This window comes from Cervus canadensis, chromosome 5 (genome assembly GCF_019320065.1).
Source record: "Cervus canadensis isolate Bull #8, Minnesota chromosome 5, ASM1932006v1, whole genome shotgun sequence".
NCBI lineage: Eukaryota > Metazoa > Chordata > Mammalia > Artiodactyla > Cervidae > Cervus > Cervus canadensis.
In genome coordinates, this window is record NC_057390.1 from 83,865,702 (window position 1) to 83,889,261 (window position 23,560).

The 23,560-nt window shown below is 36.6% G+C and overlaps 1 protein-coding gene across 24 annotated transcripts in view; it reads left to right on the plus strand.

Annotated features, from left to right (window-relative positions):
• Positions 1 to 23,560, plus strand: part of KIDINS220 (kinase D interacting substrate 220) — a 96,254-nt gene that overhangs the window by 14,770 nt on the left and 57,924 nt on the right. For 14 of the 24 annotated variants that reach the window (XM_043469414.1, XM_043469416.1, XM_043469420.1 and 11 more), the window contains 13 exons: positions 771 to 869; positions 3,978 to 4,076; positions 4,965 to 5,066; positions 7,659 to 7,757; positions 9,439 to 9,636; positions 11,325 to 11,423; positions 13,334 to 13,432; positions 14,551 to 14,649; positions 15,774 to 15,951; positions 19,097 to 19,261; positions 20,201 to 20,380; positions 21,438 to 21,603; positions 23,265 to 23,416. In XM_043469414.1, coding sequence (XP_043325349.1) covers positions 771 to 869; positions 3,978 to 4,076; positions 4,965 to 5,066; positions 7,659 to 7,757; positions 9,439 to 9,636; positions 11,325 to 11,423; positions 13,334 to 13,432; positions 14,551 to 14,649; positions 15,774 to 15,951; positions 19,097 to 19,261; positions 20,201 to 20,380; positions 21,438 to 21,603; positions 23,265 to 23,416 — 1,735 coding nt within the window. The remainder of the gene's footprint in view (positions 1 to 770; positions 870 to 3,977; positions 4,077 to 4,964; positions 5,067 to 7,658; positions 7,758 to 9,438; positions 9,637 to 11,324; positions 11,424 to 13,333; positions 13,433 to 14,550; positions 14,650 to 15,773; positions 15,952 to 19,096; positions 19,262 to 20,200; positions 20,381 to 21,437; positions 21,604 to 23,264; positions 23,417 to 23,560) is intronic. The other 10 variants (XM_043469418.1, XM_043469422.1, XM_043469402.1 and 7 more) reach the window with 1 other exon arrangement.

The window sequence follows — 23,560 nt, forward strand, 5'->3', positions numbered from 1 at the left end:
AATTAAATGCCTGCCTAGAAGATATCCATGTAAGAGTCATACTGCTAAGTAACTCCCCATAATGGTATCTTCTTATTAGAAGCATCATTACCTAGGATAAGTCAGAAAGATGTGGTCCCTTCTGATACCATTTGTAAAGGATAAATCACTATTTGAGAGGCTTGCTTCTCTGCTTCTGAGGAATTATTTTTCAGGGTCCCATAGCCACATCTGTTTTTCTGTTTGTCTTTATAATTCAAATTGATGATACTAAATTGATGATTGTAATTGAATGATCATTTGAATTAAATGACAGTACACATGAATAAAAGGATAGGATACTTGCAGCCTTTAAAAAATAAAGGAGACCAGTCCTTTATCCCATTGTTTCTGAGCACATCACATGGGATGGCTTTAGTTTAATAGTTTGTAAATATGCTTTTTTATTTGACTGAAGGCTTTTGAATTTCAATTTATAATGTTGTAGCCACACAGATTAGCTCTGAGGTTTTGATACTCATTTTTTCTCCTTTTTAAAAAACACAGTGATTAAAAGTCCAGTGAAAAGACTGCACAAGAGTTGTGAAGCCATTTCTACATCATTATAGTCATATAGGTAGTGAGATAAATTCTTAACAGAGCTTATGCTTCAGTGTTATTTCAGAGTAGCTTAGAGTGTGTCAGATCATGTCAATTTGGTATGATCTTCTGGTATGTAAATTCAAATTTACCTGACTTTGGAATGTTATTTTTTGTTTTGAAATGATAACATTTATGTCTGTATATTCAAGGATAACTGGACAGCGCTTATATCAGCTTCAAAAGAAGGGCACCTGCACATTGTAGAAGAACTACTCAAGTGTGGGGCTAATTTGGAGCACCGGGATATGGTATGGATACTCTTTACAGTTGTTAATCAGCTGCAGTCTTATTAACAGTAATAGATATTTGTGAAGTCTTGTATTTTTGTGTGTCAGATGACGTTTTTAGGGTTAGGCATTGAAATGACCATCAAGAATGCTTTAAAATCATGGTGAGATAATGTACCTCCTTAGAATACTCTTAATCACATTTTCTGTTTATTTTAGAGTTTAAAATTCTGAAATATTGTTAAGACAACACATTACTCTTTATAATGTATCAATGAGAGAATTGTTTTCTTTAAGGAGAACTTTAAGAGGGCCATAGTATAGTTTTGAAAATATTTTCAGTGCTTCAGTTATGATATTCAGAATAATATTTATAAGTTTATTTTAAAAATGTAACTGTTCAGATATGCCCTCTGTACACATTACAAGTTTCTCAAGATCTGATTCTTAATCATCTTAGCTCTTATTTGATCTTGGCATGTGCCTAAAGCATAAAGGTGAAGAAAAGCATCATGAAGGCTTCTTATTCTACATTATGTTGAAGTTGAACTGCCTTGATAAAACATGTATTACTTTGCTGATGATGCTTTATGAAGTACAGGTGGTCTGAATTTTTAAGAAACTTCAGCATTCTACCACCTTTCACTTAATATTCTATTGTACAATACAATTTATACAGTGTTCTTCTACAGTATTATACTTACTCTCAAAACTCAGTGAAGTAATGGTATACTTATTTTTATAGAAAGATACAGAACTATTTGTATCTTTCCTTTTGCTGAAAAGAAATGGAAGTACATCGCTATAAAAGTTTAGGGAGAGAAAGTGATGATGTCAGTAACCTAGGCAAAGGATGGATACCTGACAGGCAGGAGGAAAAGGTAGTGTTCTTATTGGCATGTAAAGTAGAAGAGAAATTCATGGAATTACCTAGTTCCCAATATTTTATTAAAAGAACCATACCAGTTTATCAGGTGAATTAATATTAGGTGATTTTTCTATTTTCATAATTCCATTACATTTAGTAATTGAAATTAAAGAAGAGTTCAGTCTCTCTCAATAAATATCTATGTGTAGATATATATTTTAGCATTTCCTTTCCCTGATAGCTCAGTTGGTAAAGAATCTGCCTGCAATGCAGGAGACCCTGTTTCGATTCCTGGGTTGGGAAGATCTGCTGGAGAAGGGATAGGTTACCCACTCCAGTATTCTTGGACTTCCCTTGTGGCTCAGTGATAAAGAATCCGCCTGCAACGTGGGAAACCTGGGTTCAATCCCTAGGTTGGGAAGATCCCCTGGGGAAGGGAAAGGCTACTCCAGTATTCTGGCCTGAAGAATTCCAAGGACTGTAGTGTCTGGTGTCGCAAAGAATCAGACTCGACCAAGCGACTTTCACTTTCACTTTCTTGCATTACAAAATGCTTCAGGCTCTGGTTCATCTTATATTTTCCCTGCCTTATTTCCGTGATCCTCCCTCTTGGAATCAATCAGTTTCCCAAGGGGCCCTAGTTCTTGATATTCTAAAGTGATATTTAGAAACCAATAATCTAGGTGTCGGGTGTACTTATTGCTACTGGAATGTCTCTGCTTCTTGTCCTCCTCAGTGGATAGATGTAGAAAATACATATGGGTATATTAACTTTTGCATGCATGTCACATACGTCTATTCTGTATATCTCTGTGTGTGTGTGTATATATATATGTATATAAATAAAGAGACTCAGTTGATGTGTGTGGTGTATTTTTGTTTTAATGAAAAGACTTGGTTGATAACTGTGAACCCAGTCTACAGTAAGCCTTTCCCATTTTCTTAATTTGTAACACTCTTCTGACTCTGAGAAATCTGGCTCTCACTATCAACACAGAATATTTACTTATTTGTTCAACTCTAGTAAACAAATAGTTTCAGAATTTCTAACCCATACCCTGAGAGAAACAGATTTGCTACTAAATACAGTGTTTGTATACAGTTCTTTTTGTCTGTAGCATTACAGAATTCAAAATACTGCTTTTTGACATTACCTGGATCAGGTTCTAAGTAATTGTGTGATATTCTTGTAATATAATTAATTCATCCTGATCTGTATTCTGTCTGTCTTTCCTATATTCTAGTTGATTTTTTAAAGATTTACATCCAGTAAAATTCACTCTTTGGCGTTCAGTTCTGTGGGTTTTGGCAGGTTGTGATGCCGTTCATCCACCGTAGCTCTGTGCAGAGCAGTTCCATGGCCTCACCTGTACTCCCATGCTGCTTGTTTGTAACCACCCCCTCCACCCACTCCCCAGTCCGTGGCTGCCACTGTCTGTTTTCCCTTTCCGTAGTTTTGCCTTTTTCAGATTAGAGCAGCTTATTTTATTTTACCTCTATTGTGATGATGAAACAGAATCAAAAGGATTAAGTGGTTTATATTCTTGCATCCAAATTTGGATTGGTCCAAATACTGACTTTCTTTTTTTTAAGCAAACAAGACATTCACTTCTTAGTATAATTTGATTACATTTGTCACTTTTATTGAATTGCATGATAGCTAAAGAGAACACTGCTAAAACAAAGAATGTTGCTTTGTAGCTTAGAAGATAGAAAGTTACCATGCCATTAATTCATACTTAATGACTTTGCTCGCCCCTGGAAATCATGATCTATAGATCATTGCCTTTGTATCCTCTCTTTCTTAGCAAGAGGTACGATACTGATCTGGAATTTATAGGATGGGTTTAGATGCAGGAGTTGAATGGGATGGCTGGAATCCATCTATGGAAAAAAATCTAGACTCACACCAGGAGGAGAGTATCTAGGGACATAGCATGTTTGCTGAAGGAAAACACTTAAATAGCCAAAATAAATCTTGGAAATTTAGAAGAGTCCAATATGAATGTTCCCTATATCAATTTCCAAAAATATAATACAAACTTTGGAGTAATCATTACTGGACTTAAGAGATTGGACTTTGTCCAGATACGACTGTGTTTTTCCCTGGGGAGTGGGAAAATCACTACATAGTAGTGATTTCTTAAAACAGTGGTTTTATAGAGAATGTTCACAAAAGAAGCTTCATTAATGACATTTTTGTGCTTGGGGATAGTCCAGTGTTTTATTTCCCTCCTCTCTCCCTTTTTTTTTCCCTGAAGGGAGGATGGACGGCTCTTATGTGGGCATGTTATAAAGGCCGTACTGAAGTGGTTGAGCTGCTGCTTTCTCATGGTGCCAATCCAAGTGTTACTGGTCTGGTAAGCGTTAACAAAAACTTCATCTGTAATACAAGTGGTAAGTTCTTTTAGGAAATACTTAGGATTGGTTGTACTTTGGACTTCGTAATGGATAAAATGATCTCAATCTTACTAAAGATAATTCAGAATGTGATTTCAAAACACAAGGGAATTTTTTTCTCAAGCTAAGCTTTTTTCCTCAATTTTTATCAACAAAAAAGCAACTTAAATGTTAATTACAGCTATATAACGTTTCAAAAGGAGATTTTGAAATCCTTTTGTCATCTTGCCTGTGTTCTATGGGTATGCATTCTTAACTTAAGCTCTTTTAAAGAAGAGAGACATTTACCAAATACTCATGTCAGTTTTCTGTGTATTCTTATTGGTTGTAATACATGCATTACTGCTTTGCTTGAAGCTTGCTCTGACTGCAGGTTAAGTAATAATTTTATTGATGGGGGACTCCTTTCACAGTGCATATGTATGTCAGTTCATCATGTACACTTCAAATACCTTACAGTTTTATTTGTCAATTATGCCTTAATACAACTGGGAAAAAAATCAGTTTTATTCAAGTTGATAGAAGGATTATAAAGAAAGGTTTCACATTCTTCTTCTTAGTCTTACCTATTGGCTAGATAATTACCTTAAGTGTGTTGAATCTATAAAAATAAATATGTTCGTAATATATATTTATTTAAGGTTGAGTACATCTCCATTCCCAGTTACATATTCTGAGATTTATGTGTGTTTTTAATGGTCTGTGACTTGACTTTTTAAAAAATATTACCTTGTATTGCTCTCTGTGTTATTTACTCTTAGCAAATGTGTGCTATAGATATCAACCTAAAAGACTTTTTCTTTCCCTCCCTCCCTGTCTACCTCCCCGCCCGTCTGTCTGTCTCCCAGCAGTACAGTGTCTACCCAATCATTTGGGCAGCAGGCAGAGGCCATGCTGATATAGTGCAACTTTTACTGCAAAATGGTGCCAAGGTCAACTGCTCCGACAAGGTAGGTCAACAGAATCTTCCAGGTTCAGTTCATGTTGTGTCCACTCAGTGTGTCTGACTTACAAGGATTTTTATATGATCTTATGAGGCTGCACTGATGTATCTTATGTTTGTATTTATTAATATATCTTATAAAGGCATACATCTCATAGATCGGTTCCCTATAGGTGTTAAAATTGAAAGTGTTAGTCACTCAGTTGTGTCTGATTCTTTGTGACCCCATGGACTGTAGCCTGTCAGGCTCCTCTGTCCATGAGATTCTCCAGGCAAGAATACTGGAGTGGGTTGTCATTCCCTTCTCCAGGGGATCTTCCTGACCCAGGGATGGAACCTGGGTCTCCTGCGTTGCAGGCAGATTCTTTACCATCTGAGCCACCAGGGAAGCCCAAATTGGTACTCAGTATCTTTCCATTGTCTTTTATATCACATTCATCATTCTCAGGAAAGTAGAGTTGATTCCCCAGCTTCATTATTTGAAGTTTTCTGTTGTTGCTCTTCTTTCTATCTTGAGTCCTATCACCCTCTCTGTATTATTGCCAAATTATGTTTTTAAAAATCATTTAAATTAATTATTTATGGCTGTGCTGGGCCTTTACCGATGTTTGTGAGCTTTCTCTAGCTGTGGTGAGCGGGGGCTGCTCTGTGTTGTGACGCGTGGACTTCTCATTGTGTTGGCTACTCTTGTTGTGGAGCATGGACTTGGTAGCTGTGGTGCCCGGGTGTAGGCGCTGCACAGCATGTGTTATCTTCCTGGGCCAGGGATTGAACCCATGTCTCCTGCACTGGCAGGTGGATTCTTCACCACGGAGTCATCGGGGAAACCCCAGATGGTCTTTAAAATTTAAGTTTTGTTCTTTCTCTCTCATACTTAAAATCCTAAGGATGTCAGTCCCTGTTATGATGCATAAAGATAGTCTTTGCCTCCCTTTCTCCTGCTGTCTCTACCCCAGACTACCTTTGCTCGGCTGTCAGATGATGCAGGTTCCTGAGTTCCTGGCAGGTGCTCTTTCACAATGTGGAGTGCCCTCTCCTCCTTCTTTTCTTGGACTTCTAGTCATCCTTCACTCTCAGCTCATGTGCCATCAGTTCCAGAAAGCTCCCCAGGATTTTTTCTATTCACTTTTTAAAAAATCCTTAATACCCCAAATAGGGCTTCTCACATGGCAATAGTGGTAAAGAATCTACATGCTGGTACAGGGAACACAATAGATGCGGATTCGGTCCCTAGGTTGGGGAGATCTCCTGGAGGAGGAGTTCGCAACCTTGTTTTGTTTTCTCGTTTGGAAAATTCAATGGACAGAAGAGCCTGGTGGGTTACAGTGCATGGAGTCGGCAAAAGAGTTGAACACGACTGAGCACAACCCACATATTTGAGAAATGTTTGATTATATCATTCTTTCTTGCTTTGGGAGAGCTTTTCTAGCATCTTTGGTTTCAAAGCCCAGATTTTTTAATTTGACCCCAGTCTTTCTTCCCAGGTTCACTTCTTGCCATTGCTCTACAAATACACTGCACTTTTGGATGCAGAAGATGGTCTACCACTCTGTGAACTTTTATGAGTTTCTGTGAAGTGTGTCTCTTTGTTTATTCTTTTCCCTCTGTTAAAAATGTTACTACCTCCTCTGCGCCATGAACTCCTATTTATTTTCTCAAGGCTCAGTTGAAATGTTATCTTCTCTGTTAAGTCTCCTTAACTTACCCAGTCAATGTGGATGCCTCTTCTTCTGTACTGTCAGTATTCACTGCCCATACCTCCATTAGTGCACAGAAGTTCTCTTAGTCAAGGCTGTTATAAAAAGTAGGCATTCATTAAGCGTTCATGTCAATCTGCAGTCTCCTATGTAGTCAAATGTCACTGCAGTTGTTCTTGTGTCTTTTCATTGCCATGTGAATCTCCCCAAAGGTAAAGCGTTGCTTTTATTCATGATTTATATTCTCTGATGCCTTTTGAGTCATGTTGCAGCAGAAGGTGCTTTTGAGTGCCATTTCTCAGCTGATGTTTATTTTATCAAGCATAGAGGTGAATCTAGGGTGGTGGTGAAGAGCACAGGCTGAATCCAGGCTTGTTGGGTTCATGGATTTTGCTCCACCTCTTAGTAGCTTTGTGACATCGAGCCTGTAATTAGCTTCTTGGGGTCTTGTTTGCTCATCTGTTAAAATGTAATATTGTGATTTGTATTTAATCTTGTGATGAGGATTACACAAGTTAACCTATGTCAACTAGTTAGAACCGTATTTGGCACGTAGCTGTCACTTTTTTTGACTGTAGTCAGATTGTTCGATTTCATATGTCACAAGATACGGGAAGCAAAGAAAGTGTGTTGGAAATTAAAGGCTGTATGACTTTATGATGAAAAATTGTCACTGATTATGAAAGTTAAAGTTGGTTAAAATACATTTCATCCAGTGGTTAACCATCTATTTGGGAGAAATAAAGTGAGAAAAATATGATTCATCTAGGCTTAAAATTATGATTGGTGTAAACTGTAATCTAAAATACTCAATGTGATTTTTATCAAAATTAATGTTGAGAGCTTAGTTTCTTTTAATATATCTTCAATAATAATTTTAAATTTGTTATTTCTTTTAATAGTATGGAACCACCCCTTTGGTTTGGGCTGCACGAAAAGGTCATTTGGAATGTGTAAAACATTTATTGGCCATGGGAGCTGATGTTGATCAAGAAGGAGCTGTAAGTATCTTTTCTACTTAACTGCTGGTAGTAGAGAGATATTTTTAGTTTTGAGAGAGAGAATATTTTTTCCTTAGCATATGTCTAGAAAAATTTCCCTACAGTGTCTAAGTGATACCTAGAAAAACAAACATCTATTATCCTGGTAAATTTAGATATTATATATTACAAACATGTGCTCTTAAGGAGTTTTTGTCAGTGCACATCAATTTTAGGAGGCTAAAGCTCTAAGGAATATCTTTTAGTAATCTTAGTATAAATTAAAGTACTTCCCACATCAAATGATTTGAATTACTAATGTGGAAAGAATTTCTGTTCTTTCAAAATACCTTTTCTTTAAAATTTTAAAATAATGCCATAATTTTTTGATATTTTAAGCTGTAACTTGTTTTACTTCTCTGATTTTAAAATATCAGAAATCAGTGGTCAAAACCTAGATAGCTTAAAAATTAGTTCAGTATATCTTAGTGACTAGGAGTTATGGATTCATTATTGAGTCCCTGTTTGCACCTGACCTGTGCCAGAGTTGCTGGGGGTGGAGGAGACTATCACATCACTTTTCTCTTGAACTTCTAAGAATATAGTTAAAGGAGATGATGTTTATGCACAGGAAACAATATAGTCTTCTGTTATCATAATTATTAGATTATGTGAGGTGGATCATAAAGGATTCTGAGAAGAGTTGCTAGCAAACCTGTGGCTGCAGTGTAACAAGAGTGGGCTCTAAGTCATACTTGACTTCTTGGCATAATACCAACCAGCTCCTCCTATTTTCCGTGGTGGCAGAGCTGCTCACTGCCGACCTTCAAGGGGTGTGGAATACGTTAGTGCTGTGTGGAGACAGAGCATGATTCTTACCCAACCCTGGAAGCCATACTGTTCACCTGCCTCTTTTCTGGGCAGTTTATCAAGTGGATGAGTGGCCTGTCTCTATGTTGACTGCTGAAGAATCTGAAAAGGCTGTGTTATTTAATATTGAGAGTTATGGCTTAGTTCCAGGGGCTGATATAACAACTAAAATATTTCTATAAGGAAATTGCATGCTATCTCAAACTACATAAAAATCTCAAGAATAAATTTTATTTGTTTTGCAGTGAGTCAGATTCTTGTATTAGGTGATTTATTGTTAATAAATTAAATGTGCAGTTTTTAAAAGAACCACTAAAAATAAGACAGTTTTTAAAATGTGGTTTCCAGGTCACTGTAAGAAAGAAGAATATATTACACTGTTATTGAAATATTCTATACTTTTTAATTCATTGTTTCACTTACGTTTTTGTATAGATTTTATTGTAGGCTGTTACTTGTTTAAAGTCTGTTAACCTTACTTTGAATTATTTCATTTAGAATGTGTTTAATTTTGAATCATCCTGTCAGCTATTTTACCATTCAGTACTGTAGTGAGAGGATTTGTTCATTGTAAATGAGTCCAAATTTAGGTTATCATTTAAAGATTTTAATGTCAGTCCTCCTGACTGAAGAGAACTAATGCATCTTCAAGAATGGAAAATATGCTTCCTGACCACTTTTGGTATGTTTCTGGTTATTTATGTTGGCATTTTATTATCAGAAATAATTGTTAATTATAGATCACCTATTTGAAAACATCAATTTTTTGACTATGGCATAAATTAAGTTGTCTGAAATGACTAATTTATTGGACTTTTTGTTTGTTTTTTAGAATTCAATGACTGCACTTATTGTGGCAGTAAAAGGAGGCTACACACAGTCAGTGAAAGAAATTTTGAAGCGAAATCCAAATGTAAATTTAACAGATAAGGATGGAAATACAGCTTTGATGATCGCATCGAAGGAGGGACATACAGAAATTGTACAGGATCTCCTTGACGCTGGGACATATGTGAACATACCTGATAGGGTAGGTTGTCTATTTAGAACTTGTCTTCCAGTGGTGATGTTGATGGAAGGTACCTTAACTTCTCAACACCTTTCAACATTCTTCCTGCATAACATATTTAAGATGTTTTATTTCTACCTTTAAAACTAATAAGTTAAAACCTATTTAATCTTTGTGAAAGGTGTTCTTTTCAGTTTTTTAAAAATAATATTGTTATTGAAAATGTGATCTTAAAATCATCCTTACTGTAGGTCTTGTTCATGGCTGGTGTTGTTCATTGTTCTAAGACTTTAGGTACCACTCTTAACACTTAATAGAATTTTCAAGTTTGTATCTCTTGCTCTGACCTCTTCTCAGAAGTATACACTTGCATGTCCATTTCCACTTAAACTCTCCACCTGAGTGTCTAATGGGCCTTTTTATTTTCAGCAAAACAGATGTTTTGTTTGTTTGATCCCAAATCTGCTTTCCCTTCAGACTTCTCCATCTCAGTAAGTGGTCCCACCATATACCCTGTGTTAAAGACGCATACTGTACACAATAGTCTTGATTTCTCAGTGACCAGAGTCACTCCCCAGTCACTTTCTATCACATCACTCTCTTTTATTTGCATTACATTTATCTTATTTTTTATTTTTGTTTATTGTATGTTGTTGGTTAGTCTCCTCTAGACTATACATTCTCCCAGAGCTGGGACCTTGTCTCACTTATTTCCTAGAGCCTAGAATAGTGCATGGCACATAGTAAGCGATGAAATATTTAGAACCTTGTGTTAATTTCCTAGTTTGAACCCATGTTAATGCTAATATACTCAAAATGTTTCTGCCATGGGTTTATACTTTTAATGTAGTAGTTAAGATACTACATTGTGGCATTAGACTCAGTTCTCAAGGGCCTGCATCTTGAATTGTAGCCTGCCGGGGCCCACTTAAGATTGAGGTGAGCCATAGCTCATGGAATAATCCAACTCAAACCCGTGTAACTGATTTGTAATTTAGCAGTTTAAAAAAAAAAAAAGGCCGTTTGCAGTATTTGAAGTAGGGAAAGATATAATTAATAATGATTATTGCTTGGTGAATATAATTTCAGGGCAGAGCTACCCTTATGAGGTAATGAATTTCATCTAACCCTTGTGCTGGGGAGAGTCAGTCCTGGGCAGTCTTGGCCTGAACTGCCGAGTGGAATGTAGCTTCTGTTCTGGGAACCAGCCTTCCCCTTAGTTAAACGTGGTGATGAACCCACAGATGGCTCTAGCTTGGCAGCGCCCTTTAGAGTCGGTGGCGTTTGTCAGATAACATGATTCCAAGGGATTTGTGTTACGTAATTTCCAAAGGTTCGTCTGGTTCATTGACAGTCATGGCATCATTTTATTTAATTTACATTTGTAATGAGAGGGTGCCTTCAAAATAGAATGGCTTATTGTTCTGCGTGACTTAGCTTTCTAAAGTTTTGTCCTGGAATTTCAGGTATAAATGTCCTCATTTTGATGTATAGTCTTCTGTCCCTTATTCTACAGGCTATTGATATCAGGTATTAATACTAGTTACCTAAAAACTTCGTTGTTTACAGAAAATATCTGAGATAACTTTTTTCCCCAAGACATTTCAAAAAAAAATTTTATTGTATTAATATATGGTTAATCTTAACTTCAAAACAATATTTTTTGTTTTCCTCATCAATTATCTATTTTTTTTTTTTTGTCTTTTTAGAGTGGAGATACTGTCTTAATTGGTGCTGTCAGAGGTGGTCATGTGGAAATTGTTCGAGCACTTCTCCAAAAATATGCTGATATCGACATTAGAGGACAGGTGTGTGTGATTACAGACTACTGTCTGTGACTGTAATTGGTAATATATGTTGGTTGATCATAATGTCATTCTTTGGGTTTTCCTATGAAGTTAAACTTATAAACACTAATATATTTAATGGATGCCTGTATTATTAAGTTTCACTGCCATTATTATGAAATTTCTATATTAATGTCAAGTTAGATTTAGATAGAAATGAACCGTAAAGAAGCTCATGTTTTTCAAGTACACCTCCCTTATTAATGTCTAAATATATTCAATCCTGAAATTAGTAGTTTATGATAAGTGAGACATGGCAGCACTTTGAGTGTGTGTCACTTGTTTTCTTTTGTGTTCTTGTTCTGTTTGTCTTCTTCAGCCATGTATTGTTCTTCTATTCCTGTTTTGTTTTTTTTTTTTAAATCTTTCATCTCCTTTCCCCCATTTGCTTGCCTTTCTCAGGACCATTTGGTAGTGCCTGTGGACTTCGTTTAAGGCAGTCACAGCTCACAGAGCTATAAAGGTTATTCATTTTAGGTAAAAGCACTCCTAAAGTTGTAAATTTATTCAGTATGTCAAAAGTTTTTGATTAAAAAAGAAAAAGCTATACTTTACAACCCATTTTGCTGTTGCACAGTCTGCATTTTTGCTCAGTTTTTCCTTGTATACAAATCCATTTTTGAATCAAACTAATAAACATTATGCCAAATGCCATGAGAGTCTTTTAACATGGATCCCTTGCCTGTAAGAAACATGTATTTTAGTTCGGAAGGTTTTAGTTCATTTAGTTTATACTTAAACTTACGTTTTTATCTAAACATAAAAAGTGATGCCACTTTTGATATCAGATAGTGTATGGTTGATTGCCTAGTGAAGATTCAAATGTGAGAGTCTTAAGGTGGTGAAAGAAGACATTAAGGAGAACTTTTGAGGGAAGGTAGAATTTGAACTAAGTTTGAAAAATGGGTCGAGTTTGGATAAAGAAAGGCTGAGTAATTCAGGCAAGGATAGTAGAATAATGGGATGAGAAAGTTTAGGAAAGTGGGAAAGTGAAAGACTGTAGTCCTTAGCTAGTGAATAAATCAGGTTGTTAAAGAGGGTGGGGTGGGAGATAGTAAAGTACAAAGGGATGTAGGACCAGAGAGGCTACAGTGTTAAACTCAGAAGGTTCAGAAGCTAGTGTGCAGTTTTGAGAAGGGAACTGTGTTGAGAAAACCTTGGTGTAGCAAACAGTGTGATAGTGGCCGAAAGTCATTCATTGAGAAAAAAATCATATTTTCACTAAAAGTAGATGCCTTGATCACCTATTTAGGCTTTTATCTAACTCCTTTGTGTCTGTCAATTCTGTTTTCCAACATTTTAATTAGTTTTTGTTTTTCTTCTTTAGCTCTGCTTTCAAAATCCATTTGAATCTATTTTTGGTGTATGAACTAGATAGGATTTTAAAGGATCTGATGAAAATCAGTTTATGGGTGTGGGTGGAGGTTAAGAAAGCTGAGATTGATAGAAACAATTCAGCTTATGTTTGTGTAGTACATTCTCGTGCATTATCTTTTGAAAAGATTGGGCAGATGAAAAGCCACAAGCTAAGGTCAGAATATTTACATGACTTCTCAAAGGACACAGCTCAAGTCCTGAAGACCTCCAACACAGTGTGGGGTCCTGAAACCTAATTGTATTCCAGAAGCATAGTTTACCCTATCAGCTGTGTGGGGATGCTGCTTCCTAGTCAAGAAATGTTAAGTTTTCCTCGACTTCTTTTGTAAAGAATTTCCCACAAGTAAATGCAAGGTACAGTTAGGATTATTATTTTCTTTCATGCTGCTGCTTGGTAAGATATATTAATGCTTTCTGACAGAAATGTTAATACTGATGAATTTTTAATACTCTGTCTTATATGAAGTGACTGTTGATTTTTCTAATTAATACAGGACAATAAAACTGCTTTGTATTGGGCTGTTGAGAAAGGAAATGCAACAATGGTGAGAGACATCTTACAGTGCAATCCTGACACTGAAATATGCACAAAGGTATAAATGACATTTCCATCCTTTTAGCAATACCTAGTGCTGAATGTTTGGAGAAGGAAATGGCAATCTACTCCAGTGTTCTTGCCTGGAGAATCCCAGGGACGGGGGAGCCTGGCGGGCTGCCGTCTATGGGGTCGCATAGAGTTGGATGCGACTTAGCAGCAGCAGCAGCAGCAGTGCTGAATGTTAGTACTGCTTATTTTTTTTTTTCAGTTTTTACAACTGTTGGATATTAGAATTTTACTGGTAGTGTTCTGTATTAAGTTGAGGAGTAGCTTTATATCCTTTTAGGAGTTGTGTATTCACAGCAGAATACACTGTGTAATTTGTTATTTTAATTAGATACTTTCAGAAAGTACAATATCAGCCATTCATAAACTGTGGCCGGGTCATTTCCCCAGAATTATTTTATGTTCCTGTTGTTTGGAATGCCAAACATGTTTCTTTTTAACAGATCATTTCGTGTGGTTATTGGTTCCTCAAACCAACCACTTTAGTCTGTTTTACTCCATGTGAAAAGTATAAAACCGTGTAAGACCTCAGTGATTATATTTGGCCTTCTGTGTAGTAGTAGTTCATAAGGAAAGTATATTTGGAATTCTGAAGTGAAATGGCAGGAGTTCTTCATGAATAAAGCAGACTTATGGAAGCACCCGTAATACAGCCCCGTTTCATCTACCAGAGATTTGGAGCAGTGTTGTCTGAACCAGTGATGGTGACTGCAGTGCCCTGGGATACCTTCTGGTTTGCAGGCCATGGCTCCTTGGAATCTTTTTTCTTTTGGAACTGTGTGTCAGCTGCTCTGACCACATTTTGCTTTTTCCTAATACAGTGCTGAACTGTGGTCTCTCCTTCTTTCTCTTAATTTGGTTTTGAAAGCAATTAGATCATTCTTTAATAAGTAAGTAGTGGGTACAACCCTTGCTTGGCTGAGTGACAATCAAGTATTTTGATACAAATGGTTGGTTGTGAAAGGAAAAGCACTTTCTTGTTAGTTTTTGCAACTGTTTTCTTGAGAACATTTTCGATGTAGACTGGGCAGATATTTGACTTCTTGACGTGTGTTTATGTGACTTTAAACGTATTAATCTGGCAAACCTTTTTATGTGTACCCACAGGATGGCGAAACACCCCTTATAAAGGCTACCAAGATGAGAAACATAGAAGTGGTAGAGCTGCTGCTGGATAAAGGAGCCAAAGTGTCTGCCGTCGATAAGGTAGTCATAAAACTGTGCAGAGAGCATAGGGCAGTTGGTAAGACCAACCTGTATACCTGGTGGACTTAGGGGAGTCTCATGTTATGTTGTGGAGGGAGAGATTACTGACTGGGGATATCTGTGTGGGATTTGGATGCTGTGAGGTCTTGGCTGTCCTGAGAGCGTGCTGAGGAGTGGGCAGGCTCAGTTAAAGAAGTTGCTTACTGGGTGCCCTCTGTGGCTCAGATCAGTTATGGGGAGCTGAGCTACATTGAGCACCATGCAAGGATGATGTCATTAGGGTGGATCTTGTTGCAGAGAAACAAGAGGAAAGAATCAAGATAAGCCACAGGAAGAACGTGGCACATCATTTTCATTTAAGATTCTAGAGCGACCAGAGTGGGCGGGAACTGAGAATTTCATTTGTTAGCTTTTGGGTCATTGTCTTTAAGAGATGTTTGTAAAGTAAAATGTGGAGAATACTTTGCAGACTAAATTTTTTTTTACATGATAGTTTTCATTAGTGCTGGATGTGAAGAGTAAAGTGATGGAGATTCTAATAAGGAAAGAAGGCAGGTTGATGTTTGAGAGAAGTTAAAGCTGAGGGAATAAAGAGGTGGTAAGTAGGCAGAGAAGGGTGGATACAACAGAGAGGACTCTGAGGGAGGGAATGTAGAGAAAGACGATGATGGGTGACCAAGAGCATGAGGAAAGACAAGTTCACTCGTAGTAGAGAAATACCAACATGGACTGAGATGCTATGTAGACCAATGACGAGAGCATTGTGAAATAGAATATAAATTAGTTGAGGAAGATGGTTGACATCAGTGGACAGTTAGTATCTGAATGGTAGATGGAAGTACCATTAACCTATGATGGAAGTGGATCCAGGGCCTGTGGGAAGCCACAGGGGAAACCTGTTCCTTGTGCTCTTTCATTCTGGAGGCTCTGGGAGAAAGAATACCCAAGAAAAGCTAGGGAGGGAACTAGAGAAAGAAAATTGCAAGGAAGATAGAAATAAAAACTCATATGAAAAATATGGAGAGTTTGGATATTCTCTTATTTTGTAGAGATATAGAAAATGTTATTCTGTATATATGTACATGAGAAATGGGGAAGTTCAAGTGTCCCTTCACTGTTTACAGAAAGGAGACACCCCTCTGCACATTGCTATTCGTGGGAGGAGTCGGAAACTGGCAGAACTCCTTTTAAGAAACCCCAAAGATGGACGGTTACTGTATAGACCCAACAAAGCAGGCGAGACTCCCTACAATATTGACTGTAGCCATCAGAAAAGTATTTTAACTCAAATATTTGGAGCCAGTAAGTATTGGGTTTTGTATCTGCCTGAGGTTTTAAGAAATGAACATCTATGAAAAAATTAAGAGAATGACAGCAGTTTTGTGTTTATCACTTAACCAGAGATTATAAAAGTTGAAAATGTTATTACTTTGCTGTAGAAAAGTAACTTCTTCCTGTCTAGAGTTCCTTTGCATTATATTGGAGCATTCTAAATTAAGTACATTCAGAGTCAATGGTAGCTTTTAAAACCTTCAAAAATCTAGCCTACTTTTCTGAAAATCTCTTCCCCCTGTTATTCTCTCAGGTAGACTTTGTTCTTTGGTCAAACATGCTCTGTTTTCAGTGAGTGGCTCTCAACCTCTGCTTGTGTTGTGCCCGCTCCATTCCCATGAATGTTCTTGTTAAAATCCTGTCTCTCCAAGGTTGGGGTCAGCTGTCTCCTTCTCAGTGACCTTTTGACTGATCTGCCTGCTGCTGCTAAGTCGCTTCAGTTGTGTCCGACCCTGTGTGACCCCATAGATGGCAGCCCACCAGGCTCCCCCATCCCTGGGATTCTCCAGGCAAGAACACTGGAGTGGGTTGCCATTTCCTTCTCCAATGCGTAAAAGTGAAAGTGAAGTTGCTCAGTTGTGTCCAACTCTTAGTGACCCCATGGACTGCAGCCCACCAGGCTCCTCCATCCATGGGATTTTCCAGGCAAGAGTACTGGAGTGAGGTGCCATTGTCTTCTCCGGACTGATCTGCCTAACCAGATGAAATTTTTGCACCATTTGAGTACTTAAGCACTGTGTTAATAATCCTTTTTAAATACCTGTTACATACGGCCTTTTATTTTGTTTCTTTTAGAATTTTCTCCCAGATTCCAAGTTATTCAGGGCAGGCATTCTTTCTTCTTATCTTGTATCCTCCATAACACCTCGCATAATGCCTTGAATATTGTACTAAAGTAGTTTTTGCTTATAGAGGATGCACATGAGAATCTAATCATTCACATGTGGTCTTTTGAAATATGGAGCAATTTTCTACTCAAATTAAAAAGAGACATGTTAGTCCTAGAAACCAACAGGAGAGAGTGGAACCCTGCCACCTTTCAGTTTAGCTGTTTATTTACATCTTGTTTTTAAATTTTAAGTATGATTCTATTGTATTAAGTTTTGTAATGCATACATTAAATTTTAAGGATGAAAACACAAATATAGTAGAAAAAAAGTGCAATCTTCCCGTTGTCCCTTATATTTCCTAATTTGTCTTTGTTTGTACAAATTGTAAATTCTTTACATTTCTAAAAATGTTTTATGCTATATATGTATATAGCCTTAAAAAACACTTGAGATACTGTATTATAAAAGTTTTAAATGATTGTTGCATAATCTTTCAATCAGTTTTAATAGTATGGTCAGTTCTTTATTGATAAATACTTGGTTTGTTTTGCACTTAAAAGCTAGTGCTTCAGTGAACATATTTGTACAAATATCCATTAACTCTTATTTTTAGGATTATTTTCTTGGAATAAACTTCCAGAAGTAGAACTGGCAAGTCACTGGGTATTCAGTTTTGATAGACTTTCCAAAATGGTTGTAACAATCTCTTCTTCCTTAGGCTGCATTTGTGCAATTCCCTACAACCTTGCTAACACTGGATATTTCAGCTTCCTTTTTTTTTTTTTCCATTTATTTTTATTAGTTGGAGGCTATTTCCAGCTTTCTTATTAACCTTTGCTAATCAGATTGATAAGAAAAAAGTTTCACTTTAATTTCCATTGTAAAATTATTAGTGAGATTGAGATCTTTTAATAACATTCATAGCCTATTTGCAGTTTTGCTTGTTTCCTCTTTGATTCCTTTGTCCTCTTTTTTAAAAAATTATTTAATAAAATTGACTTTTGTGTTTTTAAGGATATTGATCCTGAATTCAGCTATATAGATTATTCTTTGTTTATGGTGATGGGAGTTTTTTTATTCCCCATTCGAAAGGTATATAAATCTGTAGTTTGCTGACCTTTTCTTGCAGCTCTGGCTTTAATATTATATTGAGAAGGAAAGGTCTTTTTCCACACAAAGATTTTTAAAGGTTTTTGTCTTATATTTTCTTGTACTTTTATAGTTTTACTCTTTACGTTTAATTTTTTGTTTCAGAAATGTATTTTTGTTGAAGTATGAGATGTAGAGTTTTAATTTCATTAAAAAGAAGGGGGAAAAAAAAAAGAATGGCTTACTTCTCCCAATACCACCTACTAATTCATCCTTTCCCCACTGATTAGACATGCCACTTACATTAATATCCTGTGTGAGTTCTATGGTATTGTAATTATTGTCATTTTAGAATGTATTTTGATTCTTCTCCAAAGAGAGCTAATTATTGGTAGTCTTTAAATTTTTTTCATACCTATTCTTGCTTTTTAATTTTTCAGAATATTCTCATCGATTTTTATTGAGATTGCCTTAAAGTGATTGATTAATTTGGGGAGAATTGCTATTGTTTAGTCATTGACCCTTTCTGTTTGGAACCATAGAATAATTTTTTTCTCTGCTTATCTCTTGTGTTTTTAACTAACATTTTATAGCCTTATTTTTATTCATACTGTACATATTAAATTGATTCCTATTGACTAGTTTCTGTTTTAATCTTTTTATTGATTTTATAATATACTTTACTCCACATTTTAGTATCCTTGAAGTTGGACTTTGTCTTATAATTGATGGGTGAGAAAGCATTGTGTCATAATTTGGCAACATTTCTTCTTCTCTCAGTTGAACATAATAATGATGCCTTTTGTAATTAGTAGGTATTTAAGTTCTGTGAAATATGATATTAACTTATTAATCTCTGAACCTATTTTTACACAGGTCTAACCCTGGTGGCTTAGACAGTAAAGAATCTGCCTGCAAAGCAGGAGACTGGGGTTCAATCCCTGAATCAGGAAGATCCCCTGGAGAAGGGAATGGCAACCGACTCCATATTCTTGCCTGGAGAATCCCATGGACAGAGGAGCCTGATGGGCTATAGTCCATGGGGTTGCAGAGAGTCAGACACGACTGAGCAACTAACACTTTCAACCTTTTTTTTCCTTTACTTGAGTAAACAATTAATACATGGAGAATTGATACTCCTTTATAATAATAATGTCTCTTTTTAATGTTAGGGTATCATGTGTTTATAATTACAGGACACTTGTCTCCTACCGAGACAGATGGTGACATGCTTGGTTACGATCTGTACAGCAGTGCCCTGGCAGATATTCTCAGTGAGCCTACCATGCAGCCGCCCATTTGTGTGGGCCTTTATGCACAGTGGGGAAGTGGTAAATCCTTCTTACTCAAGAAACTGGAAGGTAAAGGGCTTGTTTATAAAGTGTCTGCACATATAACAACGTTTTCTCTTGTGTGTTTTTTAAGTAAAAATAGAGTTTTATGTATGGATATGTGGTTGATCCTCCACCCAGTCATTTGAGTTCTCTTTCTAAAACAAAGGTCCAACTGCATTAGAACCCCTCTGTAGCAGATTTCCTGCCTGTACTGTTTATAGATATCTTAAACCTATAGGTATCTTAAATTAGGGCCCTTTGCAGACATGTCAGCTTGTGTGCTCCTACCTGCCAGCACTACCTCTTGTGCATGTTCAGTGGTGTAGTTACAGATGGCTGTTTGCTCTTGTAGGCGCAGACACACTTACTGAGTGGCTCCTCTACATCTCCCCCCACCTCTGACCTGAGACCCCACTCCTTTTGCTTGGCAAAATCTTACTCATTTCTTCAAGGACAGGTTTCAATATCACCTGTAAATTTTTCTTTTTTTAACTAAGTTTTGTAGTAGGAATGAATGACTTGTTTCCGGCTCATTTGGGCTCACCTTTAAGAGCAGTGATCCTCAAATGTAACTGGAGGGAGAAGGGATGAGGAGTCGCAGAGGAATGGTGGTGCTATGTTTTCTGAAGACACATAGCAAAGTAATAATTTTTAGTTTTATATATGGAAACAATACTTTGTTGGTTGCATTAATACAAATCTCAAAATACCAACAAAACCTTGACAGTTGGGAATATATGAGAGAGGATTTTGTGCATTTTCAGTAGGAAGCAAGAGAGTGGGTAGGGCAAGGGTCAAGGGTAAATGTGCCCCCAAAGAATGAGATTCTTAGCAAAAGCTAACATTGGTTAGCATGGTTAAGTAGCAACATTCTAGCTAGGTAATTGTTTGTAGTGAAAATGTGAAATTTTCAAAATGTTTTATTTTTTTAAACAAATAATGTTTTCTTATTAATTTCTCTTTCAGATGAAATGAAAACTTTTGCAGGACAACAGATTGAACCTCTGTTTCAGTTTTCATGGCTTGTGGTGTTTCTGACCCTGCTGCTTTGTGGAGGGCTTGGTTTATTGTTTGCTTTTACAGTAGACCCAAATCTTGGAATTGCAGTGTCATTGAGCTTCTTGGCTGTCTTGTATATATTTTTTAGTAAGTCTTTGCCTTTTATCTTTTTCAAAAATGTAGAGAATGCCAAAACTCATTGTTTTATTTAGAATTGTATCTGTGTCTGTCTTCTAAAGTCTGTAAGTGGTTTTCCTATTTTGGTGAGAAGATTGATTTTTTGCTATTTTGTAAGTTGGCTTAGAGGAGCATTGTCCCCAGCCTGCCTGGCAAAACTTTATTTATTTATTTACTTATTTTTTTCTGGCAAAACTTTAAAAGCTAGTGCACTACTTGTTAATATTGAAGCAGAACTTTAAATTACTTTTCCTTTTTTATGTTAATGATTTGTATTTGAATCTTTTTTGAAAATCTTCATAGACATCATGGCATGCTCTTGATCATTTTGATCATGACTGTGATTTTTATTTTATCTAAAAGTAAGGTAATAAATATATATAATCCCTGTTTTTCGGAGTGTCTTCAGTTGCAAGAAAGGAAATAGGTTTACTATTGGTAACTGCAGCAGTCACAAGTAGAGATAAAACCAGTCATTCTTAACATTTGAATCTGAACTAAAGGATATGCTTTGGTTAAGGCATTATCCTTCTGATTGTGTCTATTATGTCATATTTTAGTCAACTTACTTTCTGTTTTTCACATACCTGATAATATGTTTTTGCTTTTGCTATTGCTCAGATGCTCAGTCGTGTCCAACTCTTTGTGACCCCGTAGACTATAGCCCACCAGACTCCTCTGTCCATGGGATTTTCCCAGCAAGAATACTGGAGTGGGTTGCCATTTCCTACTCCAGGGGATCTTCCTGACCCAGGGATTGAACCCAGATCTCTTACGTCTCCTGCACTGGCAGGTGGATTCTTTACCACTAGCTCCACCTGGGAAGCTCCACCTGGGAAGCTCCTGATGTATGTTGGGGAAGGTTAATTAGTTGAGGAATTCTTTGAGAACTAGTTAGGAAATAACAAGGGACCATTAAAATTATGTAAGCCTACCTGTCACTACTTGATACTTGACTGTTTGCAGAAAAGAGGCTGCTTGACTAATGATTGTTCCGGATAATTTTTTTTAAAACCTTGACTTTTAGTTGTCATTTACTTTGGTGGACGGAGGGAAGGAGAGAGTTGGAATTGGGCCTGGGTCCTCAGTACTAGATTGGCAAGACATATCGGCTACTTGGAGCTCCTCCTCAAATTGATGTTTGTGAACCCACCTGAGCTGCCAGAGCAAACCACTAAAGCTCTGCCTGTGAGGTGAGTTGGTCCCTTAGACAGAAGTAACTTTTAATAAAATGAAGCAAATGAAAGTTGATAATGCATCTTTTCTCATGTTTTCTTAAGGGAGCAAAAAAAACATTGGTCCCTTAAACTTTTTTAATGTGAGAAATAAAACAAACATGCCCTGGTCAAATCACTTGGAAAACTCTTCATACTATATCTCCCTCTTGTACATTATAGGATCAGAGACACCTTTTCATAAAAAATCATATTTAACTTTGATTTGCCAAATTTTATTAAGAGTGAAGCCCCACATTCCCCCCTTATGATACCTGTTGCCATCCTTTGGACAAATCAGTAAAGAGTACTGGGTCTAGGTTGGAGTCCTGGAACCTTTTGACATCAGGATGTGGTCTTGGCAACTCAGCATGTGCTCCGAGCTGTTGTTTCCTCATCTGTGGATATGTATGTACCCACTCCTCTAAAGTTATCATCATATCAAATAGGGAAGGTATGAGCAAACAGTTCAGAAAAGATGAGAAACTTTAAGTCAAAGAGTAAAGGAAATCTGGAGGGCCCCAGAGGAAGTAAAATGGAAAAAAAGGTTAAAGAACTGAAAGCAAAAGAAATTCAACAGAAATTAGTAAAATAATTAAATATGGAAAGATTAAGAATTTAGAAATTATTGTAAGATAAAATATGTGTAAGTTAAGCTGAAAGTGAATGGCCCAAACCTGGTAAGACATCAGAACTATGAGAGGAAGATAAAAATAAAATCTTACAGGTAAATAAATGGTATATAGGATTAAGTGTTAAGAAAAGGATTTAAAATGAGAAGTTAAAATGAAAAACATAAAAATAAAGCATACAGAGTAGAATAAAAAGAAGTTGGGGAAGATATTTTTACATAAATTAAAAGCATTTAAAGTTAATGAGATCATTATCTTTTAAAAAGTTAGAGCAACTAAAATAGCATTAATTTAATTAAGACCAAGTATATATAGAGTACACTGTGATCCTGGATTGTATTTTGAAAGCAATGCCTGTCTACAGGATTGAGTTGAGAGTTTAGCAGTAGAAAGGAATAAAGGAACTAATGCAGAAGTAATACCCATTCAGAGGCTCAAAATGCAAATAATTCAGTTATTTCACAGAACAACTAGGAAAAGAATATAACTTCTTTCTCAACCCCTGGTAGATGAGTAAGCTATAAATAGGACATTCTGAAGCTTGAGTTTTTAAATGGCATCAAGTTCTTAATTACTATACTATTTTCTCAAGGTTCTAATCTCTTCAGTTGGTGTTTACAAAATGTTCTTTGTGCGGCTCTTTCTGACTAATGTGGGGCACCACCGTTGAATTGTTGTCATGAGATCTGGGAGATGTCTGGCTCCTTTGTCTAAGTTCTGTCATAACCTTTTCCCTTTTCTGCTTTTAGTCAGAATTGCTTCATATAACTCTCCTAATTTAACATTTGTTACTGTCATTTCCTAAGAAAAGAATATAAGCTGTTAGAAATGGAAGATACCTAATTACAAATAGAATTTTAAAAACAATGTCTTGACAGAGACATGAAGGAAACACCGAGCTACATGATAGACATAATGTATGTTGAAACTGTTTCTTTAGGTAGCGGCATAACATTTTCTTTCCTCTTTCCCCAAGCGGCATAACATTTTCTTTCCCCTTTCCCCAAGGTTTTTGTTTACAGATTATAATAGACTGTCCAGCGTAGGTGGGGAAACTTCAATGGCTGAAATGATCGCCACCCTCTCGGATGCTTGTGAAAGAGAGTTTGGCTTTTTGGCAACCAGGCTTTTCCGAGTGTTCAAGACTGAAGATACGCAGGGTAGGACCTTTTCTTCTTTCTGTATATGGAGGGGTTGAAGATGGTATGGACAAAATGCATGGAAACATGAACATCAGGTTCATCATATGCTGTCACTGTAATGATTGGGACTTTCTGGATGCTTGAGATGTTAAATCCATTTGT